The sequence below is a fragment of the Onychomys torridus genome, chromosome 6 (genome assembly GCF_903995425.1).
Source record: "Onychomys torridus chromosome 6, mOncTor1.1, whole genome shotgun sequence".
NCBI lineage: Eukaryota > Metazoa > Chordata > Mammalia > Rodentia > Cricetidae > Onychomys > Onychomys torridus.
In genome coordinates, this window is record NC_050448.1 from 35,459,924 (window position 1) to 35,471,462 (window position 11,539).

At 42.4% G+C, this 11,539-nt stretch overlaps 1 protein-coding gene across 5 annotated transcripts in view; it reads right to left on the minus strand.

Annotated features, from left to right (window-relative positions):
• Positions 1-10,694, minus strand: part of Nbea (neurobeachin) — a 551,973-nt gene extending 541,279 nt beyond the window's left edge. For all 5 annotated transcript variants that reach the window (XM_036189952.1, XM_036189948.1, XM_036189950.1 and 2 more), the window contains exon 1: positions 9,833-10,694. In XM_036189952.1, coding sequence (XP_036045845.1) covers positions 9,833-10,108 — 276 coding nt within the window. In that variant the 5' untranslated portion in view covers positions 10,109-10,694. The remainder of the gene's footprint in view (positions 1-9,832) is intronic.
• Positions 10,695-11,539: the final 845 nt, after the last annotated feature.

Below are 11,539 nucleotides of genomic sequence, written 5' to 3' on the forward strand. Positions count from 1 at the left end.
TTAATCCTGAATGATAAAAGAACTACAAGAGGTATCACCATGCCTGACTTCAAGTTGTACTACAGAGTGTTAGTTATAAAAACAGCATGGTCTTAGCACAAAAACAAACACATTTATCAATGGAACCAAACTGAAGACCCCAACATAGATCCCACACATCTATGGACATCTGATTTTTTATAAAGAGGACAGAAATACACACTGGGAAAAACAAATGTTTCTAGTCAAACTGAATGGCTATATAAGAATACAAATAGACCCATACTTAATCACCCTGAAAAACTCAAGTGCAAATGGATCAAAGACCTTATCATAAAACCACATACACTGAACCTGACAGAAGAGAAAGTGTAGAATAGCCTTGAACTCAATGCCACAGGAAACAACTTCCTGAACTCATTAGCACAGGCACTAAGATCAACAATTAATAAATGGGACCTCATGAAACAGAAAAGCTTCTGTTAGGCAACATGCATTATTATTTATTTGGGCAAAGCAGCCTATAGAATGGGAAAAGATTTTTATCAACTCCATATTCAATAGAGGGCTAATATCCAAAACATATAAAGAATTCAAAAGCTAGATATTAAGAAAACAAATAATCCCATTGAAAAAAATGGGGTACAAAGAGAAAATTCTCAATAGAAGAAACTCAAATAGCTGAGAAATACTACATTTAACATTCTTAGCCATCAAAGAAGTACAATTCAAAACAACTTTGAGATTTCATCTTACACCTGTCAGAATGGCTAACATCATTAACACAAGTGACAGGTCATGCTGACAAGGATGTGGAAATAGGAAGAACACTATCCATTGCTGGTGGGAGTGCAAACATGTGCAGCCACTACGAAAATTAGTGTGGTGGTCTTCCTTAGGAAGATGGGAATCATTCTACCTCAATATCCAGCTGTACCACTCTTGGGCATATACCCAAAGGACACTTTATGCTACCACAGACACACTTGTTCAATCATGTTCATTGCTGCTCCAATTTGTCAGAAATCAGAAACAACCTAGGTGTACTTCAACAAAAGAATGAAAAAAGAAAATGTGGTACATTTCCGCAATGGAGTATTACTTAGCTGTTAATAAAATGTAATCATGAAATTTTCAGGTAAATAGATGGAATTAGAAAAAAAAAATCATCCTAAGCTAGGTATCCCAGACCAAGAAGAGAAATAGAGTATGTATCTGCTTATATGTGGACACCAAGCTACAATTCATAGAACCAGAGGTTAGATATAGAGTAAGGAATCAGGGAGAATAGATATTGTTAGGAAAGGTGAATATAGATAGTTATAAATGGATGGCAGTGGCTAGAACAGGAGGATCAAGTGGGGAGGAGAAGGAAAGAGGAGGACAAGGGAGGGAATACGGGAAGAGACAGCCAAAATTAAGGGCCATTTGTGGAATAATATAGAAACCAAATAGTCATATATATATGAATATATATGTAATATATATATATATATATGTGGATATATGATATATGTCATTGTCTATATATATATATGTATATGTGTGTGTGTGTGTGTGTGTGTATAATACACACATATATGCAATCAAAATGGTATTGAAAATAATGGGGAGAGAGAGAGCCCCAACTGGTCATCTCTTGTTACCTTCCAGTTCAGGGACTTGGTTACATCCAATTGATTTGCTGGTCAAAGGGGTTCCATGGGAATCCCCCAAAACACAGTCTGTTGTCAAGACTACAGGTTGCTCTCTACAAATTGATACTAAGGCCCCACTGCTGAAGACAACACCTACAGAAATTACTGAACATAGAGAAGTGGAGCTGGTGCCTACATGGAGCCTTTACCCCTATGTTCTAGCATCTTTGGTACAGGGAGATACTCTGTGGATTACCATAGGAGAAACATAAACACCAATCCAGTTACAAATCTTTGGATGGACAATGGCCTCCTACCTGCAAGGTATGCTAGGGTGATGGTGGCACAAAGCTTGTGAGAGTAACCAACCAATATCTGATTTGACATAAGGCCCACTCCACAAGATGGAACCCATACTGGACACTTCTTAGATGACCAAGAACCTAGTACTAGATATCCCAGGGACCTAGAGGAAAACCAAATACTAATGTTCTTTTTTTTTTAAGTAGCAATAAAATGATTCCTAATGATATTAAGCTGTACTCATAGATCACGAACTCGCACAGCCATCATGAGAGAAGCTTCACCTGAAGCAGGTGGAACAAATACAGAGACCCACAGCCAGATATTATGCAGAGTGAAAGACCTGGGAACCCTAAAAGGATGTCTCCATCAAACCCCTCCCCTCCAGGGTTCAGGGAACCCTGAAGAAGAGGAGGCAGAGTGTGAAAGCCAGAAGGGATAAAGAACACCTAGAAAACAAGGCCCTCCAAATCAACCTGAGGAAAGCTCATATGAACTCACAGAGACAAGGTCTGCATGGGTCTGCACGAGGTCTTCTAAGTATATATTTTGGCCTCCAGTTAGTGTTTTTTGAGGGACTCCTGAGTGTGGGAATGAGTGGGTCTCTGTTTCTTGTGAATTCTCTTGGGATCACTTCCTTCTGCTTGTTTGTTTTGTCCAATGCCAGTGTGTTCATTTTTGTTTTATCTTATTATCTTTTATTTTATTATTATCCCTTAGAAGCTCATTTGTTTTCCAATAAGAGACGGAAAGGAAATGGATAGGAATGGGAGGGGAAGAGGAACTGGGAGAAGGAAAGGGAGGGGAAACCATACTTAGGATATATTATGAGAGAAAAAAAAAAGTCTATTTTCAATCAAAGGAAAACAAGTATAATCATAGAATATAACTCATTCAGCTTCTGGATATTGTATCTAAATTTTAAAAATTGAAGATAGAATATTTTCTTCAATTGTTCTTTCCTGTATGAATGGCCAATTATTTCTGCTCCATCAGTCATCCTAGGCTGGTTTCTACTGTTTCATCAGATACAATTTCAGCTACTACTATGACATTAAAGTTTGCTTTTAAGTGCAGCTGTGTTCTAACAGAAACATGAATAATAAAGACCTGACTGGCAAAAAAGAAGAACATGGGCTTTTTGATCAAGCTGAGTATTTTCTGGAAGTACAGTTTCCCTAAAACCTTACTGAACTTTTAGTCATGTACTGTAGTCAATAGGTCTTGCTGAGATACAGTACAGCAATTTAGGTTCAGCTTTTAAGTTTCGGTCTTACAAAAGCAGGCCTTGCCTTAGCCCTCACCTTAGGATCTACCCTGCAGCACAATAAACAAACACTAAGGCCGAGGTGCCCAGCAGCTCTACCATCCTGGCTGCATCCTACCTTAAAGCTCTTTAGACTGGATTCACTTTGACTTGTGTCTGGAAGCTGGGAGTACAATGGATGAGGTACTTGGCTGAAGCTTAAAATGGAACTTTTTTCATTTAAATTTTTGCCTTTATTCTTATCAATTTAGCATACAGTAAAAGTAATGGCTTTCTGCCCTACAAAGTTCTTGATATCTTGATGTTTTTCCATCTTAGATGGCAGCTACTGCAGAAGAGACCTCTCTTACTTGAAAAAACTACATATTCTTTTCCTTTCAGGTATGCAAGCTTAGACCAAAGCAAGCTGTTGTAGTATAAGACATTATAAGGGGGCCCCAAAGGGTACCCAAGAAGACTCCACCATCCCTAAATTCCAGCCTAAATAGTTGCATGGGCAAGGTAACACAGTGACAATTTAAACAACTTCTTTATAATCATTAAAAGAAGTTGCCAAGGAAGGCAATGCTCTCATGCCTCACACTCCACCTCAGCTTGTAAACTCTGTATCTTACAATGTCTCATTTCAAATACTAATTTGAATTAGTAATTACTAATTGTAATTCTGTACAAGCAGGGGAATTCATTGCATTCACAACTGACAAAAACCCAACTTCAACTGATTCAAAACTAGTAACAACGTAACATATTGTAAAAGGGCATTAAAGATGTTCTAGTTTCATTCTGTTGCTACTAAACACCAAGACCAAAAACAACTTGGGGAAGGAAAGGGTTTATTTCATTTTACAGTTCATCCTTGAGGGAAGTTAGAGCAGGAACTGATGCAGAATCGTGAAGCAAAGACCATGACGGCATGTTACTTGCTAGCTTGCTTGAAGGCCCATGTTTAGCTAGCCCAGGGCCTTCTCCCCAGGGAAGGATGCCATCCACAGTGGGTGGGGCCCTCCTACATCGAATAAGACAATGCCCCACAGCTGTGCCCAATCTGATCTAAGAACTTAATTCCTCAATGAAGGTCTTTCCCTCAAGATGACTCTAGACTGTGTCAAGTTGACAATTAAAAACACTATTGACAATTAAAAACAACTAAGACAAACAGCCAATCATGACAGGCACAGAGGCACTAGTATTAAATGATGAAGACATTCAGCTGTCTAGGATTCATACTTGGTCAAATTTGAAGGCAGGCACTGTAGCCATTTACTAAAGACTCTACCTGTTCAGTGTCTTAACCAGGAGTATCCAAAATGTCATGGCACCAATTATGTGACTCCCTTGGGATAAATGTTAAACCTAAACCAATCATGGGTGTTAGCCAACCCTTCCTAAGATCCACCCACCTCAACAAGACAATGAGAATGGGGGTGCATGTAAGTGAATGATCCATTAGAGAAAAAGAGGTATGATTATAAAAGAAGAAGCATACGCTAAGGTGACTACTCTTCTTAATGCTTCTTTTCAAATTCTTCTTTAGTGACTATATTTTCTTTCTTAATAATAGAAAAGTAAAAATAACATGAAAAGATTTTACCATATTCTTAGTTATTCCATGATGTCAGTTAAAAACAATTATTTAAGGCAGTACTCAGGAGGCAGAAGCAGGAGAAGCTTTCTGAACTATAGACCAGCCTGGTCTACATACTGAGTTCTACACCAGCAAGGTCTACACTGTGAGATCCTGCCAAAAAACAAACAAACAAAAAATACTTCTATTTTTAGGAATAAGCAAAATATTCAATGTATATGAATTTGAGGGGGGATTATAATCTAGACTCTACCAGATTTGTTTGTTTTGTGTTTTGCAATAAGGTCTAATTTAGGCTAGACTGTCCACTAAGTCAGTAGGTAGCTTTCAAATCTAGTTTTAATTATTACTACCTTCTAATAGTATCCTGCGCATTCAAAATGCATTTAACTATGAAAGGGACAAAAACACAAAAAATAACTATGTAAAAGATTATGGAGTTCAGAGCTACAAGGTACAACACACATAAATAATGGTAATACAGAGAGCAACTAGTATGTTGTACAAAAGAGCTAGGCCAACACTACAGGCACAATATGTGAAAAATCTGCAATGGATACACCACATTCTAAATAAACAAAAAAGTGCAGTTGAATCAATGTAATACCACTACCCTGGGAAACAAAATGGAGCTCAGCTGTGAAATCTACTATGTTATACTATACTTGGAAAATGCATACCAAGAATCAAGAAAGAGCCTTGGGACACTTTCAATTAATGGCCTAACTTGTACCCAAAACAGCTATAAATAAAATATATATTTAAAATTATAAAACTTGTGCTGGAGAGATGGCTCAGAGGTTAAGAGCACCTACTACTCTTTCAGAGGTCCTGAGTTCAATTCCCAGCAACGACATGGTGGCTCACAACCGTCTGTAATGAGATCTGGCACCCTCTTCTGTATACATAATAAATAAATAAATCTTTTTAAAAAAATTACAAAACTTGAGCACAGAAAGCTACATATTTGCTGCTTTAGTATCATTAAATGACAGTTCTTAATGTCTTTATATGATACATATATCCTTAAGCTTCTTAAGATACCAAACTTACACTACTCATATATTTAATTTTCCATACTGAACAGCAAGAATAAATATGTAATGAACTATATATAGGCTCATATGTCAATATGCAAGGAATCATTTCAATATAAATAAATGTAATTTCATTGCAATTAAACACTTCCATGAGTCTACCTAAGATACAATGGTGAATTTTGGTCATTTATTTTTTAGACTGTAATTTAATTTCAATATTTCTCCCTCCCATTTCCTCCCTGCAAGTCCTTCCATATGTCCCTCCCCACTCTCCATCAAATTCATGGCCTCTTTTTTCATTAATAACTTTTTTAATAAACTTAATTTGTGTATAAATTTAATAAATTCAATTGATATGTATTTGGTTTATGAAACTTCATCAGTAAAATATAAATTATTCTGATTATCAACTTGCAAATGAATAGACTCTCAAGGAAGAAGAGTTATGGTCATAGTTTAGTTAAAAACTAAATAAATAAAATAACAAAATACCCCTTCTCATAAAACTATCATGATCCACATATCAAGAGGAATTTAATAGTCTAAATGCCCTCATGGATTTTAGTTGCATCTTTCAATACACTAAATAGTTATACCACTTACATTTTTTAAGACGTTCCAGTAATATCATTTCTACAACTAAAGACACAATGTTACATTTCATAGTAATTAATTTAAAATAATCTATAAACACATGAAAAAAATCAAATTCAATAACTCATGAAACAAATCTATAAGACTATAGTTGAATTCTACTATTATAATTAAAAATTATACTACCTAAAGCAGATTTAAAAACACTATTGTAATTATTCATTAAAATTAATTCTCTTATCTTTTCTAAAAATTTATGTTTTTTAAAAAAGAAACTTCCATGTTATAAACAAAGAAAAAAACATGTATGTACATAGCATGTACTTGAAGGAAGTAGAAACTTTTTGTAAATACATGTCAAGTATGTTTTACAAAGGGAACAATAGACTTAAGTATGCCTGCTTTACAAGAAAAAGCTAACCAATAAAACCTCTTCAACATAAACTCTCTTATATGCCACATAAAAAACTCCTGAAGCCAACTTCCAGACTAGTTTCTGTCACTGGTAGAGCCACAAGACAAATCCTTGACCACACACTCGCCATGTAACCTTATTTTCAAACTAATTCAATCATGTGCCTGATAGCTCTGTCCCATATTCGAATGTTTACGTCACCTGCAACCCTATGATACACAATACAAGCGCCGACAATGACATCATTCACTTTATTACACTGTGATCTTCACTACAACCGGGGAGAAGAATGTCTTCTGCCTTTGATAAAAAGCGGAAAAATTTCAAGCTGAGCTATGATTAAGTCCTATATTTTACTACATACTTAAACTTTACTTTGCAAATATTTTCAGGTAAGGCAAATGTGAAACAGCACCTGAAGACCAAATATGAGTATTCTCGTATTTTCTCATTATACAGAAAGAAGAATGAACAGAACAAACACAAATACTTGGTCAAAGGTGACCATGCCAAGCATACTCTAAGAACTCGGTTTCATTAGTTCCCTTTCTTTTCTGTCATGGGCCAACGTAAGAGATGTTTCACTATTTCCACCTTACATTGTTCTTTTACATTTAAGTTAAGATCAAAAGTAAAAGAGATTCACTTTAGAAATATTAAAAGTTTCCAACTTCTAACACATCACTCAGTACTCTAAATGAATTTTACTGGTTGTGCTTACTTCTTAAATAAAAATGAAGCTTTGATAATTATTGTGATGCCAAATATACTTTTAAGAGTCAACCTAAAATTCCACAACTTCAAGTCTATTTTTGGACAATAAAGCTTAAACCTACAATTCAAAACCCTAGACCTCATATGGCTAACTCAAGAACTACAATACAGCCAGCAACATAATAATAAATAGTGCCTTTTGTCATCTCCTCTTTACCCCACAAGTTTCCATCTAAAAATAGACTGCGTTCTTTAAATCCCTGCAAAGAAAATTTACACCTACTATTTCTATTCCAAAAATAAAACAGAGGAATTGAGCTGCATACGATTTTGGTATCGCAGCATTTCTAAGATCTATAAAGCTAAGAGCAAATATCTAAAAAGAAAAAAAAAAAGTCTGCATCTTTACGGTAGATTTCATTTCACTGAAGAGTTAAATTTCTTTTTACCACAAGAGAAATACTTCACTTCCTTTTTCATCTACTGTGTATCTAAAGAACCCATCTGTCAAGAACTGATCCAGCAGGCCTGGCTATATTCAGTCCACACTGGTTCCAAATCCAAATCAGTTTCCAGCCTGTGAGAGCCCTATTGCCTCTTACCAGGTAATCATATACTAGGTAAGCACACAAATACCATAATTACATCATCTACAGTTAAAAAAAAAATCCTACTGGCTACAGAAAATGGAAAAACTTAAAATGTGTGTGTTCCTTTAAATACACATAAACTGAGTAGCAGCTAATACATAAATATATTTCTTGAGGTTGCCTATCTTCTAAACAAAAAAAAGGGAGGGGGGAGCGATAAAAGTAATGGCCTATCTGAAGCAAGGTAAAAGAAAAAGAAAACCATATTCCCATTAGTGTTTTTGAAAGGAACTAGTTCTACCTATGGATGACAACCTTACAAACTTACACTGACATTTGTGGTGAATGATTTGAAGGGTACACAAAAGTAAAAAAAAGGTGCTTTGTTTTCAAGCAGCCATAAATATAGCAAAGTAAAGACGGATGACCTATCTTTGACTTGACACACTAGCAAAGGGAAAAACAAGTGCATCAACTTTTCGGTGAATTCAAAGGTCCATAAAGCAGAGACATTAGCTAATCCGTGTCTCGGGTGCTGCTGCCATAGACGCAGTCTTCTTTCAATTTTCCAATACACCAAATAAAAATCATGGCTTCACTGAAAATTCAGACTGCTCGAGTGTTGTAAAATCCCCTAGCCAAGCATCTTTTATGCCTGCGACTCCACACCAAGTCCAATGGTCAACTGATTGCTCCTGATTTACACCTTGCCTTCCAAAACCCAACCTTACTGAATGTCAAAGGCTAGATGTCGCAGAGGAAACTGTTTTAAGAGCTTTGCTGCAGAAATAAATAAATAAATTGTAAAAATAAAACAAAAAAACCCCAAACCACTGCATTTACAAAGCGCACAATCATGAACTACCCTTAACTGTGCTCTACTCAGAATTTTCCTCTCTTTCTCTCTTTCCCTGTCATCAGGAACACCGCTTGGACTTCCTGTAGATAGCGCAAAACATTAAGTCATACACAGTTCTGCAGTAACTCTCTGACCATGAAAGGAGCCAAAACCTAGGCTGCCTTTGAAATCTTTCCCCCTGGTCTTTATCCACCAGCCTGGCTCCTGAAGGCAACCAAAGAAACCAACCTGTATGATCGGGTGCCCCTTCCATTTTAACACCTTCTGTGCCCCACACCCCCCAAAGGCTAAGAGAGCAGCGTAACTAAAGATTACAAAGAAAGGAAGGTTGCCTAGAGATGAGGGTCGGTGGGGGTGGGGGCGGTGGGGGGGGGGCGGGCACAGGCACAACACTCTCCATCACAGCCTCCTCGGAATGTCAAGACCAGATGCGAAACCTGCATCATTCCTCGCCCTCCCTGGATAACACAGCACCTCAGCTGCTCAAGTTGGAAAGAGTGCGCTTCTCACATTTCGGGAGCGGGAGCCGCGGGGGGGGGGGGGGGGGGGGGGGGGGGTGTCATGCCCCAGGGGCCGGGCTGTCACCCTGGCGGAGCCACAGCATGGACAATTAAGAGGCTGGGAGGAAAAAGCCCCAGAGGACCCAAGGGCCGCGTCACCCCTCCACTCCTGGTCCAGGCCCAAAGGAACGCTCGTCGGAAGTGCTAGAAAGCCGGGCTGAGTTGGGCACCGCGCGGGTGGCAAGAGGGAGGTGGCGCGGTGGCCGTGCGAGCGAGCGGGCGAGCGAGCGGGCGGGCGGGAGGCTGAGGGACTCGGGGTGGCAGGGCGCGGACGCCCGGGGACCCTTACCAGGTTGAGCACGGTCTCCACGATGTCCCTGTTGCTGACCTCGCCGACCTGTATGAGTCCGATGAGCACGGCGAATTTCATCCGGATGTTGCGGATCGGCACCGAGGGGTTGATCATCCCCGCGGGCAGCACCACCGGGCCGGAGCCGGAGCCGGAGCCGGCCGCCCCCCGCGGCTCCCCCATGGCTCCTCCGCCGCCTCCACTGCCGCCGGCCCCGACGGCCAGGAGAGCGGCGGGCTGCGCCTCGAGCCCCGGGCCCGGCTTGTCGCTCGCCATCCGCCCCGCTGCTGCTGAGGAGCCGCGCCGCGCCGCCGCGCCGCCTCCGCCGGTTCCGTTATCCCCGCCGCGGCCCCCGCCCCCCGGCCGGCGCCTCGCAGCCCCAGCATCCACCAGCGCCGCGGCGCCGGGCCCGCTCCGGTCCGCGTCTCAGCCGGGCCCGGCGGCCGTGCGCACGGTGCGCCTCGCGGATCGCCTCAAGGGATCGCCTCCAGGGTCGCCTCCCAGGTCGCCTCCCGGCTCTCCTCCCGGACTGCCGCAGCTGCTGTCTCCCTCAGAGCTCCTCACGCACCGCGCGTTCGCCTCGGCGCCCGCTCGCCTCTCTCTCGGATCTCCTCTCACCGATCACCTCTGCGCTCCCCGTCGCCGATCTCCGCAGTCCGCGGCCACCAAGCCCGGCCCCCCGCGGGGATGCAGCCTCGGCTCGCACAGTCCTCCGCCCTCCGCCGCCGCCGCCGCCGCCGGGGGCCGAAGCTCGGGCCGCTGCCACCAGCGCCGCTGTTGTTGTGAAGCCCCGACGCCGCCGCTCACTCCGCCATGTTGCCGCCCCCTGCCTGCGGTAGCGGCCACTGCGCCTGCGCGCAGCGTCCGCGGTGGAGGGGGGGCGGAGCCCTCGCTGCACCCCCTCTTTCTCCCGACGCTCCTCCTCCGCATCCCTCACCCCTCGTCCCTCCCCCACGCGCCGGGATCGGACATACAGGTGAGCAGGTGCGCGGGGAGGAGCCCGGAGGGGAAGGACACAGCTTGCGCGTCCGCCTGGCGTTCTCCTCCGCCTCGCTGTGCCGGCCACGTGCCGGGAGCGGCGGGCCACCTGCTCCGGGCCGCCTTAACCCCCCGCCTCGCCCTCCACGGGCCCGCGACCCCCGCCTCGCTGCTGGGGTCTGGAGACAGGTGCAATGTCGCGGGGCTTTTTGCACAGCCGCTGGAGAGGCTGACACCTGCGCATATGGGCTAAAAATAGGACTTGTCACCCCGGGAGCCTCCCGGCCCCGGCCGAGCGAGCTCTTGAACTCGCCTCCCAGCCTAGCGGGTGCGGGAGCTGGGTGGGAGCCCAACACCTCCCGTGCTAGAAATCCGCCCCCCCCCCCCAGGAGCCTCAGGTATGATGCCCGTGGATGATGTCTCCCTTTTCCATAGGCGTATACGGATCACAAGATTTGTTTGAGTTATCGAAATATAGAGGAGGTCGTCACGAGCAGCCTGAGTCCGTGAGAAATGTTTAATTAAAACCGTTAACACGCACACGCTAATACTCTGATGGCGATGAATTAAAACCAAGTAAGCATGACTGCTGATTTCTTCCTCGACACCAAAGATATAATTTCTTTAATATTTCAAGAGGCGTGACCTTTTCAATAAAGACATATTGCCAGTCACCAGAAAGCTTAGAAATCCTAAGGTGCATTCAGATCATTTTGTCATCTCAACCAA